A 24,140-nucleotide genomic window follows, 5' to 3' on the forward strand; every position below is an offset into this window, starting at 1 on the left:
AAAAAAAAAAAAAAAAAAAAAAAAAAAAAAAAAAAGGAATTCCAACACTATATTTCACAGAACTAGAAAAAAGAGGCCAGAAATTCATTTTGAACTTGGAACTTGAAGAGATCTAGAATAGCAAAAGCCATCCTAGGCAACAGACACATAGCAGTGGGTATAACTACTCCCAATTTGAAACTATACTGCAAAGCCACTGTGATAAAAGCAGCATGGTACTGGCAAAAAACCAGGCCTGAGGACCAGTGGAACAGACTGGAAGACACAAAAACTACTCCAGATATACTCAGCTACCTCATATTTGACAGAGGAGCTGACCATCCCCACTGGAGGAAGGATGGTCTATTTAATAAATGGTGTTGGAAAAACTGGATCTCAACCTGCCAAAGATTAAAACTAGATCCTTATCTTTCACCATGCACTAAATTAAAATCCAAATGGATTAAAGATCTAAATACTAAAACAGAAGCACTAAACTTGCTGGAAGATAAGTTAGGCAGAACTCTTGAAGACATTGGCGTTTATTATAAAAAGCTTCTGCACTGAAAAAGAAACCATGAACAGAACTAAGAGACAACCTACAATGTGGGAACCAATTTTTACCAGCTGCTCCTCAGACAAAGAACTATTATCTAGAATATATAAAGAGCTCAAAACAATCAGCTCCCCCAAATATAAAGACCCGATTAAAAAATGGGCATCTGAAATGAACAGACATTTCTCAGACAAAGAAGTTTCTGCACTGAAAAAGAAACCATGAACAGAACTAAGAGACAACCTACAATGTGGGAACCAATTTTTACCAGCTGCTCCTCAGACAAAGAACTATTATCTAGAATATATAAAAAGCTCAAAACAATCAGCTCCCCCAAATATAAAGACCCGATTAAAAAATGGGCATCTGAAATGAACAGACATTTCTCAGACAAAGAAGTAAAAGCAGCAAGTAAATATATGAAAAAATGTTCCACATCACTGGTCATTTGAGAGATTGCAGATGAAAACAACACTGGGATTCCACCTCACCCCATAAAGAATGGCTACTATCAAGAAATCACTCAATAACAAATGTTGTTGGGGTTTTGGGGAGAAAGGAACCTTTCTCCATTGTTGGTTTTTGTGTGCAGACTGGTGTAACCACTATGGAAATCAATATGGAGATACCCCAAAGAGCTAGGACCAGAGGTTCCATTTGACCTAGCCATTCATCTGTCTGCTGGGCATCTTTCCAAAAGAATTAAAATTATCATACCAGAGTGATATATGCACACCCATGTTTATAGCAGCACAGTTTGTAATAGCTAAAACTTGGAAGCAGCCCATTTGCCCATCAGTTGGTGATTGGATTAAGAAGATGTGGTTTTTGTATAAAATGGAATACTACTCAGCCATAAAGAATGATAAATTAGACTCATTCATAGGAAAATGGATACACATTGAGGATATACTCCTAAATGAAACAAATAAATCACATGTGTAAATACTGAATAGTTTCTCTGGTGTGAATAAACTGTAACAATACATAAGATCCTAATGAGATAACTGACTTTGTGAAATAGGAAGAAAAGGGCTAAAGGTGTAGGGAAAGGGGGAAGAGTAGGGGAAAGGTAATAAGGGAATAAAATATGAGAAAATGAAAAAAATTGAAATAAAGTGTTTGTAAATGGGGAGAGTAGGAGGTAGTGAAGGGAGGACAGGGACAAAGGAAAAAAATGATAACCAAGACCACATGTCATGTTAAGGTACAAGATCCCAATAATGAATGTTACTGTACTGTATATGTAAAATGTACCAATAAACTCAATAAAAGAAGAAAAAGAATGTATGTCTTTGAAAAAAAAAGAATGGATGTCTTTGAGGCAGGTCCCTGTTCCCTACACCACACTTCTTCTGCCAAGTTTTAATATGAGAGACACTGACAGTACACCTTGTTATATGGTGGTACCTTGACTAGTCTGGCTGTATTCTAAAAACATGTTGTCTTTAGTTTGCTTTCTCTGAGATTAAAAATCAGTACCAAAATATGGCACAAGTATATTTACCTTGACCTTAACAGCAGCAAAATGGGATACATACTTGAGAAAATGTTCGAACAAGTACTGTACCTGAGAGTATTGAAGATATACTGACATGGATTGCATTTGAAATTTTTGTTCCACCACTTACTTCACTAACTAATAGTTTCTTCACCTCTGTGTTCTTGTTTTTAGTTTTTTCTTGCTCATAGACAGAGGACAGTTCTTTCACTTATAGCATGTGAATTTTATGTGTCAGCTAATAATTTTAAAATATGATGTGAAAATCCAAAGAGATAACAAATGTAAGTTCTTATCATAGTTACCAAATATTTATTGCATAACAGATGAAGCAAGCCATTACTAATCATTACAATAGCAACACAATTTTTTTCTCTTCTTTAACAGAGCGACACATAGAGACAGATCATTTGTAGTTGGGGATGACAATGGGAGGCATCTATTTGGTGTTGGCAGGGTGGCCATGACTATGAGGGATTTGAATATGCAAAGTGGGTGAGTGTTAGATGAAAGAGGCTACAGAAAGAAAATGGTCAAAGGTGGAGGTGGATGGCTGGTGGCTCCCTAAGCATAAACTTTTATGAATAAAGTAGAGGCTCCTCCTTTGCTTTGTTTAGTCAGCTCCATCTCCTGTTCTCTGCGGTCACATACTTAACATGACTATCATGCCCACATACACCATGTTATTTCACACCTGTGGGACGTTGCTCATGCTGTTCCCTGGTGTGTTTGTACGAAGAAAGTATTGCATTCTATAGTTTGTACTGGTGTCAATTAACCATCACTTGAGATTAAATTCAGGTGTCTCCCTGCTAAGACCCTCCAAACTGGATTGGTTACTTTAGCAGTACTTTCAAGTTCCCTGTGTATTGTTCTCCATCAGTCATTGCTTCATACGTTACAAAAACAAGTGATTTGTGTATGGACTGGTTTTTGTCCATTACTCCATGAGCTTCTAGAAGTGCAAGATTTGCATCTTACATAGTTTTACTCTTCTATAATTCAGCAATATGCCCAGTGTATACTGATTATTTTAAAAAAATAATGTTTGAATTAAACTGGAATGAGCTAAGATGGGAATTATTAGGATGCCTTACCTATTTTTTGAAATTTAATTTGAGATTAAATATTCTACCTACAAAGGAATTCTATAAATGTAGGATGTATCTCTATGATGGCTATGAAAAGAGTAGAATGAGTCTGATTTTTTTCTTGCAAATAAAATCCATGTAGGTATTTGAAAATCACCATTAAATTTCTATATTTAAGGCAGTGCTTAAAGTTCAAATTTTATCTCAGAGACTTCTATGTACTTTATGGAAGACAAAGAAAAGTCAAATCAAGTCAGCTGGAAGGTATGACCAAATCAAGGAATTATAGTGCAATAAATGTCCAGGAAGAAATTTCTAAGTAAGTTCTTTGGGGAAAGACTCTCTTTAATCATTCAGTCCCAGTTTTTTCTGAGTGTTGGTTATTGTATATAAGGGTTGGAATAGAGAACAGCTTAATGGTTGCATTTATGGGACATAAAGGCACATTTGTAGCCAGTCTGCTCTTATTTTAATACTGCTGTATCTGTTTACTCTTTAATGGGCATGAGCAAGTACATAGTCTCTGTCTTAGTTTACTTGTATTTAAAAAAATAAAACTGATTTAAACATTTAGAGCAGTGCCTACTCCATAGCAGGAGCTCAGTATACAGAATTATTCCCTATATTCAACCTTTTCATCATTTGCAAATGTCAAGCAGCCCATATCTCATTATTCATCTTCCATCTCTTCATTTAACACAGTTTCTTTTGAGTATTGACTATGTTCCTTTTTATTGTGCTACATGCCAGTGACATAGAAATGAATAAGACATAATCTTTGTTCTTTATAAGCTCATTGTGTGTATATATAAACCTTCCATACAGGTAATTCTAACATAGGATGGTAAAAGCTATAGAGCAGAAGGCACATACCTCATTTCAACCATAAGGAGGAGATGTTGATGCAGTCTCAGAGGTCAGGACTAGCTTTTGTGAGATGATATACAAGTGTGAGTTGGCCATTCTGAGAGTTGGGTTGTGGGGGGGGGTAGATGTATTTCATACCAAAGTGGTTTTCTTGCAGAGGTCTGAAGAGATGGAAATTGTGAGGGAGTCAGTGTGGGAAATCAGTCGGATTGGCCAGAAACTAAGCTGATGGTTGAAAAGGAAGTATGGTGTTTCCTAACAGGTGAATAATGTTAGGTGATATGTTATTTTATTAGATGGAGAAGACCTGAATGATTCTAAACAAGGCTTCACATGCTTGGGTAATTTCTCTTTCTCTTGCTTTAACAGTTTCTTTTTAAAGTTTATTTCTAATTTCTGATGGAATTCAGTACTCTTACCTTTAAGCTCCTCTGTTTCCACATAGAATCCTATCATGGCACAATAACACTTTATTGAATGTATTTCTAATTCTGTCTCCTTTGAGAGACTGAGGGCACCTCAAAGATGGCTTTTTATCTCTGTATTCCCAGGATGTGAAGTAGTGACTGACACAGAGCAGGCAGGTATTCAGTGGAAGCTTGATTGAAAAAGTGAGGATTTAGGAAAAAAGCATTTCTTGAATTTTTAGGACAAAGTGTCATCAGTTAAAATCTGGGCAGTCAAATCCATAAAGTGAGTAATTCTCTTTTACTGTGATGGCAGAGTGAGCCTGGTAAGCTGCTGTCCCAAAGATCATAATGCATCTGTCTCTCTATATGTGCTGTTATTGAGCACTGTTGGGGTCACACATAGTACTCAGCACTGAGGGAGATATGAAAGCATTCAAGACTACTTTCAATAACTGTGATAATACTGCATACATACCCAAAATTCCCTCAATCCCTATATCAGTGCTTTGCAGTACTCAATCCTTGAAATGTTTAGGAATAAATAACCATCAAAGGAGGTGTGAGGAATATTTGCTATAAATACACAAATTTTCTAGGAGTCCAAATGAAGTAAACTTTGCAAGATAATTTAATCTGATTGGGTTCATTAAGGAATCTTGGCATTGGAAGTTAAATAGGATCTAGAGTGAAGAAGACTTCTAAAGACAGAAATAGCATGGACATCGATTTACACAGACTAATAAACCTTTCAATGAGATCTAAGCAATAGAAATCATTAAAGCTCTTATAATGGTTGGAGTATATTGGAATTTGCACATGAGAACCAATTTTTCAGGCATATTGCAATTTAGTCAATGGATATGAAGGCTAGCAATTGCTTCAGTAGACAGACTAAGTGAGCCCACATGACAATGCTAATTGTAGCCAAGTTAATTAGCTAGTTAAAATAAAAGTGGCAAATAATAGTTTCTAAAATTTAGTGAAAGTGGAGGCAGTAGCTCTAACGATTCTATCACCTGACTAGAATCCCAAAAGAGGGTTTTACCTTTTAGGGAAATTCATGATTTAGAATAACAGGTCTCTGGCATTAATTTAGCCATGAAAGGCTGAGTAATTTAAAAACCCGGCCCCGTGTCCTTGGAAATTCTGAATCTTGTAGAATCAGAACTTTGGACTTATCAGATTCAATGTTTTATTTAGGTCAGAATTGGTTTTGTGTTCATTTGTCAATTTGCAGCCAAAGTGAAGGCCTTAAATGGAAGCCTGGCATTACCCGGTTGACAATGATTTGATGCTGCACCATGTCGTGCTGGAAATTAGTGTCTAGAACCAAAATGTTAATCACAGGGACCTCTATACATTGATGGCATAAATAGCATGTTTCTATATAAAAAATCTCTAGTGACTCACTCCCATTTAAATAAAAATCTCCCATTGCTATTTCAGTGAATTGAATGACTCTGGGTACTTTTCTTTGTGCTCTAGGGTGAGCCACTTTAACTTCCCAGAAAACTGCTAGATCTGTTTAAATTAGCTCTCTTCTTCCTTAGGTACTCAAAGAGCTCAAAGTGATTCTTTTTACATGACCAGAGATAGAAATGGACTTTTCTGGCCCTCTTCTCCATAAATACAAAGTATTCCTTAGACACCATAAACATATCTTCTCTTTGAGCTATGACATTTTCCAACATGAGCCCCTTTGAACATCAGTTCTTCATAATGTTAAGATTACTTGAAAAACATATAGTCTTGTGTATCATGAGAGTAAGAAATGATTGAAACGTTTAATAAATTATTATTAATAATAAATAAATAATTAAATGGTTTCTACAATTGCAAGACTTCTCAGTGTTTATGCCAAAACAATAACAGTTTTTCATAAACATCTGCTTGACAAAATAGCTCTTTCCCTCGTGGAGCAATTCTTGAGACATCTTCCAAAGAATACAATACAAGAAATGTCCAATTTTAGTGACTATATGTTAAGACCTAAGCTAAAAATTGCTCCATTACTTACTAGTCATGAGATGATGGATAAGTTATCTAGATATGTTGGAGCTCAAATTCCTCACCTGAAGAAATGGGAAGAAAGGTTGCTTCCACTTGCAATATGTTACATCAATTAGATATGTTAAATGACCAATATGTGTGAAAAGTTCTGAAGGTGACAGAACATATAAATGGTAATAAATGAACAATTTTGGGAGACTGTTCTGTTTTATAATTTTTAAAATTTCTTCAGGGTTATTTTCCACTTCTTCTTTAACCTCCAAAATGTATTAGTAATAATCATTATTACTACTAGGTATTGCTACTTTCTGTGGTAGATAAACTTTCCATGGCTTACTAACACTTTCTGTGGTTTATCCAATGAATAATGTCACCCCTTTTCACATTGATTTTCTTTTATCAAGGTTGAGGAGGCTAAATTCACACTTTCCTGTATTCCTTTTGTAGATATTTGAGATAGTTTACATAATGAGACATAAGGCCAATTCTTACAACTCTGTGAAGGCTTTCATTTTTCCTAATCAAAGTATACAGCACATAGAGTCATGAGTGTCTTTTGACCATCCAAAAAAGGTGTAGAGCTTGGCAGAGGTGTTGCTAGTGGCTTTACTCAGTCCACACCATGAGCAGCCGTCCGTATTTGCTTTGGTGTGAGGCAAATGAAATTCACAATTAGTAAAGACTGAAATAGGTATTTTTGTTACTTATAGTTCGACTCACTTCTGAAAAATTTTTTCTACTATTCATTGAGTACTTTCTATGTGCTGGTACTTAAAACATGTTGATGAAGAAATGATGAAGCAATAATGCACAGTAGGACATTGTCTTGCCCCATGTTTGTTTTTTTTTTTTTCCCCATGAGACGTTCTTTCCCAGAAATGTAACAGTTTGGGCTGCACAGTGTTCCTAGCCAATGTATCAAAATATTCTGTGTCTCTTGGTGCTGCATGATGTACCTGCTCAATGTATCAAATATGTTCTGTTCAAACAAAGTAACTGTTAGTCCCTGATGTTTTCTATGTAAGTTTCTCCTATTTCTCCACTTTGAAAGGTTTCTCTTAACTTCCTTTCCCCAAATATATATATATAAGCAGATTACTGCAGTACTGCAACTAAGGTCAGAATTCAGAGTGGACAAACTCTGCTGAGCCAACCAGTTAATAATAAAAGGTTTTCTTCAAATTGCTGTAGCTGTAACACAGAGGTGTAAGACAGAGGTATAATATTGAGCTGTTCTGCTTTGCCACAAAAATATAACCACGTTTATCCCTCTAAATGGGGATTATTATATACTATTTTATACTTGAGATAAACTAAAGTACCTTGTTCAAATTCATGGAACTCTGGATTTATATCTAGTTGTAGTTCTAAATAGCATGCTGTATTTCCATCTGCAGTCTTTTGGTGTACACTTTTCCAAAGGTATATATCAAGTTTTGGAAACAGTCACTGTAGATACATTATTGCATTCTTTACTCTGAAATATGCAGTTAATGTCCTCTTTAAAATGGAAAGTCCTTGCTGTCTGACATTTGAGGAGGAAGGGATATGTGCAGACCTCATGCAGAAGCAAAACCCAGGCCCAGTTGGGGTTTATAGCAGCTTGTCTGTCCATTAGGCCTAAGGCAGAAGAGGAGGGTCAAACATAGCATGAGAGATGCTTCCCCCACAAAGCCTATATCCAGAGCTTTAAATTACCCATTTAACTTCTTTCTAGATTCTAAAATATGGACTCTTTGGCATAGTATAAAGTTTAAGCCTGAGAAATACACTAATGGCAGTAATTTAGAATAAAATGTAAAGATATTAGGAACACTCCAGATCATTTGTTCCCCATCACTGAAGCTCCTGTGTGACAACATGATACTTACTAACTTATATAAAATTACACATTTGTACAGGAGATAAAAATCTTTGCATAGCTAATTAATCCCACAATGTAAGATATACTAGATTAATGCTCAGAATATCTTGATTTAGTATTAGAGACAAAAATATTTCATTTAAGATCTTTTAGAAATTATGAAAGGAATCTTAGTTTTCATCTCTCTCTCAGGATTCTTGCTTAATAAATAAGTAGGGCACGGACAAGGGGAAAAAAGTGAGAACCAAGACCTGTCATGTAAAGGTACAAGATCCTAATAATGAATGTAACTGTACTGTATACCTAAAATGTACCAATAGACTCAATAAAAGAAAAAAATAAATGAGTAGGTCTTGGGCTTGGGCACATGTAATGGAAGGAGATGATGGCTTTCTCTGCCTTTTTCTTTTCTATATCAACATTAGTTTCAGCCATGTTGATAGCAAAAAATAAAACACAACAAAACAAAAACAAGACAACTTTACATAATCAAGAGTATGGCCTGACTCAGTTATAATCACACAGGTGGCCCATGTTTTATTGAAGGTTATGTAAAGAACACCAGTTGCCAAAGGTCTCACTATCCCCTCTTTGGAATTCTAATACCAAAATAAACTGACTGCAAAGTTCGAACATAAGAAATATTCTTTGTGGGGTGATCTCAATGGCTGCTATCAAGAAATCACACAATAACAAATGTTGGCGGGGTTGTGGGGAGAAAGGAACCCTCCTCCATTGTTGGTGGGAGTGCAGACTAGTGCAACCACTATGGAAATCAATATGGAGATACCTCAAAGAGCTTGGACTGGAGGTTCCATTTGACCCAGCCATCCCTCTGTTGGGTATCTTTCCAAGAGAACTAAAAGAATCATATCACAGAGAAGTATGTGCACCCAAGTTTATAGCGGCACAGTTTATAATAGCTAAATCTTGGAAACAACCTATTTGCCCATCCGTTGGAAACTGGATAAAGAAGTTGTGGTTTTTCTATAAAATGGAATATTACTCAGCCATAAAGAGTGAGAGAATAGATTCATTCATAGGAAAATGGATACATATTGAAGATATACTCCTAAGTGAAATAAATAAGTCCCACATGTGTAAATACCAAATAGTTTCCCTGGTATGAATATTCTGCAACAAGGCATAAGATTCTAATAAGATTACTGACATTTAGAAATGGGAAGAAAGGAGCTAAAGGTGTAGGGAAGGTGTGATGCATAGGGGAAGAACAAAAAGGGAAAAGAAAAAAATGTGAGAGAATGAAAAGATGAAAATAAAGTGTTTGTATATGGGGAGGGGAGGAGGGGGTGAAGGGAGGTCAGAGGTAAGGGGAAAAAATGAGAATCAAGACTTGCCATGTAAAGGTACATGATCCCAACAATGAATGTAATTGTACTGTATCCCTAAATGTACCAATAAACTCAATAAAATTAAAAAAAGAAAAAAGAAAAAGAAATATTCTTGAAGGGAAAACAGTTAAATCACTGCCAAAAATTCCTCAGAATTTTTGTTTTCTATCAGCATTTATGAGTCAAATTTGTTGTTTTGGCTTGTCTCTCTATTTACTAGAGTATAAATGAAATAGTTGAAAACTTTAATCAATGTTATTAAAAGAACATTATAATTATAACAAAACAGGAGACCAGTGACCAAATTCTTGAGCAGGGACTGAAGACCACAGTTGTGTGAGAGTCATTTGTAATTAAGAACACTGTAGATTTAATCTTACAAAAGTCAGTTGAATCACTGGAGAGAAATATGAATAGTCGAAAACAAGCCAAAAAATATCTACCACATTACCTTTTTCCTGCATTCATCCATTCACTCAACACACCTTCAAATCAGTATTGAGCATCTTCTATGTATGACACACTCTTCTAGGTGCACCTGGCACCAAAGACACAGTGATGAACAAAGGAGACAAGGCCCCCACACTGAAGGAGCTTGCTCTGCTTACACTGTAACACAGGATGTGCTACACATTCTGGCAAGGAATTGGATAATGTAAAGATAGTGATGCCCTGCAAAATCCAGACTGTATAAGCAATGCCTCTGAAGACTTTTACTTCCTTTTCTGATGATCTTTTCACCGTTAACCGCATCCTATCTTCATACCTGACACAATAACTTGCAGTTGCAGGAGAAAAGTGTTAATTGTTAGCTTAATCAAAATAACAAGTGCTTATTGTGTGACAGGTATTACATGTATTAGTTTATTCATTCCTCACAACTACTCTATCAAGTATGTATGTTATGGTCTCCATTTATTAGAAAGGAGAACTGAGACACAGAAAAATGAAACAAAGTTGCCTAGGGTCACACAGCTAGTGATTGATACTACCAGTATTCAATCTCAGTGCTTTCTAGGACAATATACTGCTACTCTGAATAAAGCATCTATGATCGTGTTAAACTTATCCAGGTAGTATGTCTTCATTCCACATAGCACTATGGAATAGGTGACACGATCCCAGTTTTTCATATTAAAAAAAAAAAGGTGCAGAGACAGGAAATGGCAATATCAGTGCTCAAAGGACAGCCTGGTTACATAGTCGGTGTTCTTGCCCTTACCCCATGTTTCTCTAAGAAGCCATCTCTCAGAAGTTTTTGGGGTACTGAGGTACAGATCCAGGATTCCTTCCTTAGTAACTTGTTCCTAATTCCTGACAACTTGTCTGTTTTAAATATCAGGCTTTCCTGGAAGATTTTACATGAAGAAAGGGTTTGGAAAAAGGCTGATAAAAGTTTACAAAATAAATTTCATTAGCCAAAACTAAGAGCTGACCTTGTAGAAGTTTCAGAAAAAAGAATGTTTTATAGAGGAGTCAGTATAGTAGATGCAAAATATGCAATGTGTTGGCATTTTGTTTACAGAAGACATTTTGTTTACAAACCATAATATTAAAGAAGATAATTTATTGAAGGAGGGAAAGATAAAATTTACAAGTTGTTGACTATGTACACAGAAAGAGATGAGAAGTATATAAAAGATTTAGTCAAGAATTAAATGAGGTAGGGCCAGGGATTTAGCTCAGCGGTTCCACTGCCTGCCTTGCAAGCGCAAGGACCCGAGTTCAATCCCCGGTACCAAAAAAAAAAAAAAAAAAAGGGAGAGAGAGAGAAAGAGTTAAATGAGGTAAGTGTACAGGTTAATTGCAAATGAATTGAGACTCATGGACAAACTTCTTCAAATATACTGTGAATCTTTTTCAAACAACAGAAAAGTAGAATGCTGATAGAAAAGTAGGATTTTCATGCAGACTAAATGATGGTAGAACTGAATAGTTCAAGCAATATTATTTAGATATTTATCATTCATCTTAAAGTTATTCATATTCTATTTATTTTACATTTAGAAATACTGTCAAATTTTGGTAAATTTTACATGGTAGGTATCTTGACTGTCCATTGATACATGGAATAAGGACCTCCTAATTCCCAATCACCAACCACCTACATAGGCCTTTTAGTATCTTAGAATTTATTGTCATGAGCTCAGTAGATTTTAAAATAGGTCATTTTTAACATAAGAAAGACTTCACACGAGGAAGAAGTCATTCCGTTCTTGTTGGTTGCAGGTTATTTTTCAGATAGAAGTTATGTAATAGTTGCTGTTAATGTTAGCAAAATTGAGGTGAGATAATAAACAAAAGTTATTAAAAGTTAGCTATAGACAACAGGGAATTTGGAAACTGATAAGATGCTTTGGATAAGTATATGCAAGGCCACTTTGTTATTTTGACCTTTTTAGAAAATCAACATCTCCCTAAAGGTTCTAATTGCCTATTAAGAATGAAACCAGTAAGAGCTCCTCTGGGCTTTAACAGGATTCAGGCATATGCAAGTGCGGTCAGATGCATAAAGTTATTGGTACTATGCTCCCAGAAGGATATTTGTCTATAATAATATTTAGCCCACCATTTACCTCCATCCCCTCAGGTGCTGGAGATCTTTGAAATGGCTCAGTGACTTTAATCTTCCTGTTCTGACCCCACTCTCCTTTTATTTTATAATTCTTTGCTTTATCAGCAGTCTTGACTTCTGTGCTTGTAGTCTTGGCCAGAGTAATTGGATCCACCTCCAATTAACTCCACAAAAACCATTTAAAGACAAGGTCTCAAGCACTAAATTACCCTACCTCAGGTTCACTCGCTGATATCTCTTACATCTAAAAGACCTAGGAAGCCATGCCCCGCATAATCCCCATAACTTTTACCTTAGGGTTTCTCCAGAAGAGCCCCTCCTCTTCCACAGGTTGACCAGGCTGCTTGATCTGCTGGCTGCGGAGGAAGACTTGCCATCCCCTACATGCATGCGCACCACAGTAGAAGTGGTGAAGGCGCTGCGGACATTTCTCTCGGGTTTGGCCAGGATGATGTACACCTTTGGCACAAACATGCAGCCTAGGGCCACTGTGGCACTGAGGCTGACTGAGAAACACATAGTGATGATTTTGTAGTTACTTCCAAAGTAGATCGGCACAAAGGCCAGCCATATAATGCAGGTGGTGTACATAGTGAAGGCAATATACTTGGCTTCATTGAAGTTAGCTGGAACATTTCTGGTCTTGAACGCATAGAAGGTACAGCTCAAAATCAGCAATCCATTGTATCCCAGAGGAGTGACAACTCCTAGATTGGTAGTGTTACAAATCAGGTAGACTTCTCGAATGCTTGGGTAGTCGTGCATTATATCAGGAGGCTCCATTATGAAAAGAGCGACAATAATGCCCAACTGGATACATATGAGAATGAACGCAATCACTAACTGAGCACAGGCACTCATAAATCTGGGCTTTTTAGTACAGATTTTCTTCTTGCTGCCAGCTAGGATTCTTGCAATACGGTTGGTTTTAGTTACTAGGGCTGAGTAGCTCATGGCTGGAGAGAGACCAATACCGATTCTCTGAAGATAACAATAAATCTGTTTGGGCTTTGCGATGAGGCAGAAGGTACATAAGTAACCCAGGCAGATGCCAGCAAGGATAATGTAGCAGAGTTCTCTGCTGGAGGATTTAACTACTGGAGTATCACGATAAATGATGAAGATTACAGTGACAAACAGGGTGGCCAGCAGGCCAAGGCAGGCAAACACTACAGCTGCAATGGGCTCAGGGTCACCCCAGCGAAGATACTGCACAGGGATCAAATCACAACCTGCAGAGATACAGACACATAAGGAAAAAAAAAAAAAGGAAAGAAATTTACTTGGTTCACAAATCCATAAGTAATAAGCAGGTGCTTATGACCATTTCAGCTTGCCATCCATCTATCTTTTTAATTTATATATTGCAGACTACTCATTCCTTCCCATACAGATTCAGAAAATCCATACAGTATTTACTAAATTCTCTGTGATAGGATCTGTTCTATGTTCTGAGCAAATATGAACAAAACAATTGATATTGTTACCTGCCCTCATTAAAAATGTTTGGAGTTTTTTAAATGATTAGTTATAAGAGTCAAGAAGACTTATAGCATAGGTTCTGGCCTAGGCTGTGGAAGCAGTCAAAGCCTCCAACAATATGAATTACTAAATACATATGTTGGTTTCAGTGAACATGGGATTCAGAGGAACTGGTCCACAGAGATTAACTCTAAGAAAAAGGGGAAGGATAGGAAGCCATTGCACCATGTGCATTGAGAGGCCCAAATGAGTCTGGATGGCAGGCAGGAGGGCAGTCTTGCAGGTCAGAGAATTCTAGACTGACAAGAAGTTGTAGAGGTTGCTGTGGAGGAATGACATTATTTGTGTGGGTGTATTTAAATATCACTTTGGTTGCTATGTGCATGTTGGATGAGATAAAAATATTGACAAATTTGAGAATTATTTCAGAGCCATGTTGAATGTTGAAAAAAATGTGAAAGTATGTAAAACCAATCAAAGATGACCAATATTAGTAAGTAAAAGTTCAGATTTTCAGAGAATTTTATGGCTTAGATATTCTAGGTCTGGGTATTCCTGTTAACATTTCTAACCTAATTGTCCTGGGCATTTGTTGGACATCAGAGATTTTAAAAGACATTCTAAAAGGGATCTGGTGTGTAAAGAAAACTCAAGAGCCATTTCTCTAGGAGGATTATACCCATCAATTAGAATTTTTAAAAATTGAATTAACATACCTTCATTGAATTAGAAATGAGGCTAAAAAAAAGAAATGAGGCTAATAATTCACTACATTGAACACTTGAGAAATATTCAGAGATTGACATTTGTTTGAAAATATTCATTTTCACCTTAATCCTCAGGAACAATTGTTTCATTTAGGAGGATAAAGGATGCAACTAAAAGTTTATATTTTCTAGCAATGATTGCAGTCAAATGTAGCATATGCCTAGGTTTCAGCTAGTAAGATGTAAACAGAAGATTCCTTAAAGGAAAATGATTCATCTTGGAGAATACCTTTCTCATCTTTCCTTCTTTTCTCTTTCTGCTACCTGGAATATAATTTGATAGCCAGAGCTCCAACAATTTTATTTGACATTAACTTGAAAGATAAAAAAAAATCTCTTGAGTCTGAAAGAGAAACGGAGGGATCGAGTCCTTGACAACCATCAAACCAGCTCTGAACAATGTGTGCCTATATCTCCTTGTTTCTTGTATATGAAATGAAACAAAATCCTAATTGATATGGATGTAAGATTTTCCTGTTACCTTGATATGACCCATGATTGAGGGTGTTGCAGTAAATGACTTTGCACAGCAGTGGTTACTGAGACATAGGACAGGTGATAGCAAATAATGATGGAAGGGAAGCATGTGATTCTTAAAAAAATATGTGTAAGGACAACTCTGTTATAGAAATGAAATAAATGAAATGCTTTTTCTTCTTCCTCTTACTTTTGCCTTAGTGGTCTCTTGCCTTACTGTCTCAGGTTTCAGATAGTACTATTAGAATTATTGTTAAATTTATTATGTGAGAGCTTCAAATTTCAGCATACTTTGGCAGATTGTTTCTGTAGAAGCTATAGTCTAAACAATAGCATTTAATGTTGAAACAAAGTTATTTTAACTTAAAAATTGGAGGGCAGGGACAAGAGGAAAAATGCAAACCACGACCTGTCATGTAAAGGTACAAGATCCCAGTGATGAATGTAACTGTACTGTATACCTAAAAAGTACCAATAAACTCAATGAGAGAAAAATAATTGTAGTCCAGGCTAAATATAACATATTTATGTATAATATCAATAATTACAAATGCAAATCTCTCTAATGAATATACCTGTATTGATATTTTAGTCATCCTGTTCACTCAGTTATGCTGATTATATTTTAAAATGCAATCTCTGATACTATTGTGTACCTTGAATTTTAGGTTCATACTTACTATTTTGCTTCTTGTACAAAATATTTGTGAAAATGAAAAATTAATCATTCCTGTCTTTATTTTGCATGTTTATTTATAGCACTGATTTGACAATGAAATTTATTATCTATTGTAGTTAATTATATACAAGTCTGTTTCCACTGCTACATTATGAGCTATTAACATACATAACAGTTTGCTGACATAAGTATTATGTTATGTGGCATATGAGGTAGGAATCTTTTTGCTAGCTAAAATAATCAACTAAAAACATAAATCTTTATTTTAAAAGCATTTCTATTTCATCATTTTGTGCTATTCTTTTAAATCTTAATTGCCTTTTCTTAAATGTAATTATAGCACCTTAATTTCTAAAAGCTTTGAATCTGATAACATTCACCATTTTTTATGTTAGATCTGTCTCTGAAATCTTCATGTGCAACTGATTAACATGTGTACAACTAAAGCAAATTTATTAGGCATATGTGTTGAAGAAATATGCATGAGGCATGTCTTAAATAGGAAGTTTTATTTTCACAAATTTAACTGAATTTATACATTCAAATACATTTTTCTATGTAGTGTGAATGGCTCAGAAAGCTTTATGTTTAGTCTAATGATGCCACCACTGCATAAGATATTCCTGTAACTATGCTTTTGTAATAGCAAATTAGGCTCTCATTAGAGAGTTATAATTACTGAAACTTATAATAGAGGAACACATTAGAGTTTCAAAAAAACAATATGCACCATGATCATTTAGAGAGCCCACAAAAATACTATTCAGTGGTGTGAACTCAGAAGATTTTGACTCATCACTTTGTGATGGGGCAAAAGAATCTCAATGTGAATAAGCAACTTCTATACAATTAGTCCTTGGTCTTTGGTTGCAACTTAATCTTAATCAAGCAAAATTCTCATATAAATGTTTTATATGCTCAAAAGATGATCATCCAAACTATGAAAGTCTTTCCAAGGGTTAGGATTGATAGAGAAATTTCTGGGAGATAGATTGAAAAGACAGGAGGTTAGAATGGCAGTACAGCCTGGACAGGAAGAAACTAGTCAGTCAGGAGGTTGTCGCAGAGGATGCTTAGGAATGATAGGGGCAAAAACTTACTCACTCACCATACTAGAGTAAACAACTATTAAGACATCTCAGCAGTGGGACTGAAAGTAGTTATGAAGTAGACAGACAAGAGATTCAAGAAGAGAGGCTTCTGAGTTGATGGCAATTACTACTAACTGGAATGAGAACTGTCAGTAGAAAAGTGGCACATTTTTATGGGAAGGATATCTAGCTCCAGATATTATGTGTTGTGTCTGTAGTGATATGCCCAAGTGAGCATATTTTGTTTTTGGAAACAAAAACCTAAGTGAGCTAACATGGTAGAAGTTATAGTTTTAGAAACTGTTGATAGGTAGAAATAAAAGACACAGAAATAAACATGAGGAAATTCATAGATGTGCATGAATGTAGAGCTTGGAATACTGCGAATCACCAGCATGAAGTGGCAGAAGAAAGAAATTGTTAGATATGATAAAGATCGATCAGCTAGAAGGATGGGATTCAAGAGAGTTAAGAAGTCAAGAGAAAGTGGTAATTGAATGGCCCATCCTAGCCTGTTCTAATATCACTCTAGTTTTTCCCTCTCTCTCCTTCCCTTTCTCCCTCCCTTCTTTCTTTCCTTTCTTCTTTTTCTTCCTCACCCTTTCCTCTTATTTTTTTCTCCCTTCCCTTTCCTCCTCTTCACCTCTCTCTCCTTTCTTCTTTCCTCATCCAAACACATCACACAATTCAGGTTCATTCGTCTTTCTCCAGTAGTATACTGTTGAATGTTTTATTTCCTACGCTGCTATAACTTCTACCTTTTTAAAATGAGGAATAGTGTCCTTCCCAACATGGAACACGTTGTATTAAATCTCACAATCTGGAGGTAATACTAAGCTTGTTATGATACAAATTTAAATTCCCTGTGATTAATACCCATAATATGTACATCAGTTTACAAACATCGGAATACATAGTTATTCTTTCTAAATTTCTTTTTATTCTCTTCTAATTACTTGGTATTTTTCATTAATGGTTTTCTTTTTATCCTTGTTTCATTCTCAGTGTAAAGGCTGCTGGAAGTGTATGTACAGCTTCACTAAGAAGCTAAAATGTATACATTTTATTTTTTGGAATTTAATTTAAAATACTATCATATTTCGGTTTAGATAATCTTGTTCATAGTACTGAAATTTCCTCCTGAGAAGCTTTTTCTGATTCTGAAAATATGGAAAACATTATATTTCTTTCTAAAATTCAGTTGAACCATATATTAGAAAACCATGACTCAGGTTTGGAGATCTCGATTTAGGTAACTATTGACCTCTCATTCCTTTCCCTTTCTTTCTTGATCTATAGTTTTGGTGTTCTCTGAAATAATCCATCACTTTACAATTTGAATTTATGTGAATTGAAAATATGACAGGCTTTTAAAATGGAAGATGAGCTGCCAAAATGGTTATCCACATTTGTTGTATGAGCTTACCACTGTGTTTCCTATATATTTAATAGTGAAATATTTTATTGAATTTTTGAACCCTAAAGATGATGATCAGTCCCACCTTGTTTTTATGCTTACCATGTATATGCTCACTTCAGACATAATTCTGGTCTGCATACCCTGGGTTCTCAAAGCAACATCCTAGAGAATCAAATCCAAAGAGGTAATGAAAGGAGAAAAGGTAGACTCTAGGTAGAATAGACTGAAAGAGAGCATGACATTTTTAGTTACTAGTCATATCCTATGCTCTGAGAAGATCCACTGCTCACATGTTGATAGAATCATCTATTCTGCTGTCAGATTTATGGGTAACACAATGGTGAAGTGATACAACAAACATAGTTTCACAGTTACAGTTTTGGCAGCTCACCTTCCCTTTTAAAAAAGCTTTTATATTTTTGACTCATGTCATTTTAGGTATTAGTCTTACCCAATTAATATTCTGATAGTTAATAGTTCCCAGACTTTTGCATTTTTCAAACCTTGTCTCAAGTGTCTGTCTGGAAGAAGAGAAGAGAGGCGGATACCTAATAGTCTGTAAATCAGGCTGAGCAGAAAGTCTAATAAGCTCTGATAATCCTGTGTATTTTTGGCTAAAGGTATTGCTGCTGAGAATATCTGAGAATAAGATATTTGTTCCCTCCATTGCTGGTCTGTTTAACTTTTATGGTGCTATATTTTGATATGTGAGCAATGGCTTATCTCAGAGTCTAGAGTCTAGAGTCTAGAGTATTAACTGATGGCTGAAAAATGTCAGGTTTGCTTTCAATATGCTCCACCTTTAATCTACATTTCCTCCCTTCTTTACATCTTTGGATTTGGATCTCTAGGTTGTTGTTTTGGGAACTCAGGGATGTGCAGACCTATAACTTTTTCTGAAGTGAACATATCCCTTCTACTTTCATATTTTCTATTCACTTAGCTTCAGTTACAATTTATCTTTGCTTCTTTGGTTCAGAAGAATTGCAATGGAATGTTTTTATATCATAATAGGTACCTCATTTTTGTCTGCAGCACTAACTTTAATTTCATATGTGTGTTTGTGCATGTATGTATGTAGTTTTGGTTGATTATGCTATTTAGGTCTCAGTTTCTTACTAGACTTTAAGTGCTCCAGTGAATGGTACTTACTAGGAAACATGATTAATTAACATTGTCTTGCCATGGCCAAGATGAGATATGAGTTGATTAGATGTTGCTCTTAGGCCCTTGAAGTTTTCAAGCACTTAACATTTTTTGCATTGGTACAGATTATCCACAGCTCAAGAGGATAATGATTGATCAAAGACATTACCTTTTTTACTACAGAGTAGACTCATAGACTTCTTTTCATCATTGGACCCAGCCGATTTTATATCCTTCATGGTTTATTACATATTTTTTTTAAATTCCCTTAATATAATTCTCCCAAAGAGCTGAAAGTTTGAGCTATATTTTTATTTAGTTTTTATGTTTTTTCTTCTTTATTGGTTATATTTTATAGGAAAATTTAAAACTGTATGCCAAGATTTATTTTGCAATTAAGACATAAGTAATGATATAGTAGTACTGAAGAGTGCTAAAGGGAAGGATTATCACAGATGTGCATTTGTAGGGAACAGCTTTGAAAAATATGACTTCTGGTCATACTGCAGATGAATAGGAGTGGAAAAACACAGTGTATGGATTTCAATAATACAATGTGTTGACTGAAATACTTTCCTCCCTTTCTACTTTTCCTGTCTCTGTTCATTGGCTAACTCCTTATTAATCTTCCATTTTCCAGCTCTTTGAGTATGATTTTTCTGATTCCCTGAGACTGAAAGGCTCCTCTCATGTAGCCAAGGGGGTTCCTTGGCCTGTGTTTTTGTTTGCTTGTCTGTTTCATGTGGTAAGACAGAGCAAGTTGAGAGCAGGAAACTGTTTCTTTGTGTATTGCTGTATTTCTAATCCCAGAGACAGTGCTTGGCACACACTGGACAGATACATAGAATTATTAAATTGTTACATTAAAAAGGACAAGTGAGGAATAAGAGAGGATGCACTTCTTTTTCATGCTGCATCCAGACATACAGACATTTCCTATGAATATAAATCTTTTACTCATTTATTTGTGTCTTGATGTTTCCATATATAAAATGTAAGTAAAAGATAATTCCCTCTCTGATGAAGGTTTTAGTCTGGGGAAGTCTTTATAGAATACACTGAGAAGAAATTAAAGATCAATGGCCTGAAAAAGGCTATAAAATGCTTTAAATTATTTTTGTATTTCACTTAAATTAGACATTAAAGTCATGACTTTATAACCAATAGACTGTCCTTGCAATTTTACACATGTATGTTATCACTGATGATTCACTATGAATTTCTGTAGTAAATTGCTGTTTCTACCTTTTTATTTGCAAATAAGCTTCATACTGAAAACATTTTTCCTCTGTGGTTGTCATTCCATCCAAATTTTCAAAGGCTGTCTGATTTTGTGACTCAGTCACGGCAGTCACTTTCTAAGCACTGCTGTGTTACTTCTAAATTCCCATAAACCCTTGATTTTCTTTTCCTTTGAGACATGCCAGGACTGTTCCGAGGCCTAGGCTTACATCACTCTTCCTAAGGCTGGTTGCAAAATTGTATGCATACGTGATACAAACTATTTCTTTTCCTAAGCCTCTTAGTTCTTAGATTGTAAGTGGCACAATATTGTAAGTATTTCCCAAGGGGGCTGCTGTTTGGTATTTAATAGAAATGCTTATTTTTTACTATAGAAAGAAAATATGAGAACAAAACCCATACATATAAGAAAGACATACATGGGGAAAGATTAACTTATTGACCTACCCATGAAAGAAATTTAAAATTATTTACATAGTACAACTAGAATATTCCCCTCACTTTTGAGTTCAAAATTATTGAGCGTCTGATCTATTTTTGGTTTGGGGTTTGCATCATAGTGATATAAAGGCAGTAATTTGTTCTTTTAAAATAAAGAATCGAGGTAGTTCCATATTGATTTCCATAGTGGTTGCACCAGTCTGCACTCCCACCAACAATGAAAAAGGGTTCCTCTCTCCCCACAGCCCCACCAGCATTTGTTACTGGTTGATTTATTTTTTCTATTACTATTGCTTTTTAAATCTTCTTGAGTTTATTGATACTTTTTAAGTATACAGTGCAATTACATTCATCATTAGGATCTTGTACCCTTACCTGACAGGTCTTGGTTCTCACTTTTTCCCCAGACCCCTGCCCTCCCTTCACCCCCTTTACCTTCCCCTATTTACAAACACTTTGTTTCCATTTTTTCCTTTTCTCATATTTTTCCTTGTCCCTTCTTTCCTGTCCCTTATTTTTCCCACTTCCTGTATACCTGTATCCCTTTTCTTCCTGTTTCACATTATCAGTTGTTTCTTGATATCAGCAATTCTTTCTGGGGTGAGGTGGAATTTCAATGTTGTTTTCATGTGCATCTCTCTAATGAGCAGTGATGTTGAACATTTTTTCATATATTTACTTGCTGCTTTTACTTCTTTGTCTGAGAAATGTCTGTTCATTTCAGATGCCCATTTTTGAATCAGGTCTTTGTATTTGGTGGGTCTGGTTTTTTTTGGGGGGGGGGAATTTTTTTATATACTCTAGATAGTAGTCCTTGTCTAAGGAGTAGCTGGTAAATCTTTTTTCCCCACATTGTAGGCTGTCTCTTAGCCCTGTTGGTGGTTTGTCTTGCACTGAAAAAAGTTTTAAATCCAATGAGATTCCAATTGTTGACTCTTTGTGCAAGTTCTCATGCTGCTGAGGATTTGTTCATAAAGTCTGCTGTGCCAGTGTCTTCAGGAGTGGTACCTAATTTACCCTCCAGTAAGTTTAGTGTTTCTGTTTTGATATTTAGATCTTTAATCCTCTTGGGTTTTAGTTTAGTTCATGGTGAAAGATAATGATTTAGTTTTAATCTTTGGCAAGTTGAAGGCCAGTTTTTCCAACACCATTTATTAAAGAGTCTGTCTTTCATCCAGTAAGGATGGTTGGCTCCTTTGTCAAAGATGTGGTAGCTGAGTATGTCTGGTGTTGTTTCTGTGTCTTGTAATCTAGTCCACTGATCCTTGGGTCTGTTTCTTTGCCAGTACCATGTTGTTTTATGGGCTTTGTAGTAATTTAAAGTAGTGAATTGTGATACCCACTGCCAGATCTCTGTTGCCAGAATGCTTTTTGCTATTCTGGGTCTCTTTTGGTTCCAAATTAATTTTTGGATTGTTTTCTCGAGTTCTGTGAAATACACTGTTGGGATTTCAATCGGGATTGCATTGAATCTGTATAGCTGTTTTGGAAGTATGGCCATTTTCACTGTGTTGATTCTTCCTACTCAGAAGCAAGGGATGTCTGTCCATCTTCTTATATCCTCTTCTATCCCTTTTTTCAGAGTGCTGTAATTTTTTCTTTTGTCTCCTTTGTTAGGTTGATTTCTAGATATTTCATTTTGTTATTGTGAAAGGAATTGTTTCCCTAATCTCTCTCTCAGTGAGTCTGGTACAACCACTGTGGAAATCTATATGGAGATACCTCAGAGAGCTAGGGTTAGAGGTACCATTTGACCCAGCTACCCCTCTGCTGGGTATCTTTCCAAAAGAATTAAAAGAATCCTACCACAATGATATACGTGCACCCATGTTGATGTAGCATAGTTTGTAATATCTAAAACTTGAAAACAACTCAAATGCCCATCAACTGGAAACTGCATAAAGATGTGGTTTTTCTATAAAATGGAGTACTACTCAGCCATAAAGAATGAGAAACTAGAGACATTTATAGTTAAATGGATACATATTGAGGCTATACTCGAGTGAAATAAGTAGGACATACTTGAGTAAATACTGAACAGTTTCTCTGGTGTGAAAAACCAAAAGTGTAAATAAGTTTCAAATGGTATAATTGATAGTGTGAAATAGGAAGAAAATGGCCAAAGGGGAAGAGGGAAGGGGAGGGGAAAGAAAATAAAGGAAAAGAAAAAATGTGATAAAAGGAAAAAATGGAAACAGTCTTTGTAAATATGAAAGTGTGAAGGAGGTGAAGGGAGGGCTATTGTATGGGGAAAAAAATAAGAACCAAGACATATCATGTAGAGGTAGAAGATCCCAATGATAAATGTAACTGTATTGTTTGCTTGAAATGTACCAATAAATGGGGAAAAATAAAATAAAGAATTGGTCACATTCTCAGGCTTTGTGACTATATTGTTAGGCCTTGTGGTAATCACTTTAACTATTTTAATAGCCACAGCGTTCTTATGAGGAAGGGACCATTATTTTATCTGTGTTTGGTTAAGGAAACTGAGAGTTGAAACTTGAGTATTTAAAGGAACCATAGAAGGAAAAATACAAGATGGAAAAATAGAAGAAATATTAGAAATAGCCAAAATGCAGATCAGATATGCAGAGAGATAACTATACAGCATATAAAACACTATTATAAGAGACTTGCAATGTCTCAGGGAATTACTGCTGAGAATTCAGTTGGAAAATCAATAAAAGTTTTAGGAAGAAAGATGATAGTACCTGCCTGCCTACAATTTGAGGATTAGTGTGAAGACTGTATAGATAAGATGTAATCTGAAAAGTGACATAATAGTTATAAAGTGAGAAGAGAGAGGAAAAGAGAAATATTCACATAAACCAGAAGTGACTCAACATGTACAAAATTGCTTTTGTGTTTTATTAAATTGTTCTATAATCTGTTGGGAAAGACAGGCTGTTTTATTGTCCTAGACTCTTTTTATATAAATAGCCCCAAATAAATGATGTTATATTATCTTAAATTCTTTGTAAGTATAATATATAATGCTCTATGAATTTTTCATTTCACATAATGCAATTTTTAAGAGATGTCAAGATCGAAGACATTTATCTGTTTCATATTACCTGTATAATAAATATACCAACACTTTATGAAATAATTTCCAAGTAGGTTAGATAATGTAGTGGTAAGCCTTAAATTCCAATGTTATATGTTCTTAGGAGGAAATGTGATAATT

The 24,140-nt window shown here is 35.4% G+C and overlaps 1 protein-coding gene across 1 annotated transcript in view; it reads right to left on the reverse strand.

Annotated features, from left to right (window-relative positions):
* The window catches only part of Grm5 (glutamate metabotropic receptor 5), a 527,108-nt gene that overhangs the window by 49,897 nt on the left and 453,071 nt on the right, over positions 1-24,140 (reverse strand). The window contains exon 8 of the mRNA XM_033763941.1: positions 12,498-13,437. Coding sequence (XP_033619832.1) covers positions 12,498-13,437 — 940 coding nt within the window. The remainder of the gene's footprint in view (positions 1-12,497; positions 13,438-24,140) is intronic.

Source organism: Fukomys damarensis, unplaced genomic scaffold (assembly GCF_012274545.1).
Source record: "Fukomys damarensis isolate Sample0158 unplaced genomic scaffold, DMR_v1.0_HiC HiC_scaffold_16, whole genome shotgun sequence".
Classification (NCBI taxonomy): domain Eukaryota; kingdom Metazoa; phylum Chordata; class Mammalia; order Rodentia; family Bathyergidae; genus Fukomys; species Fukomys damarensis.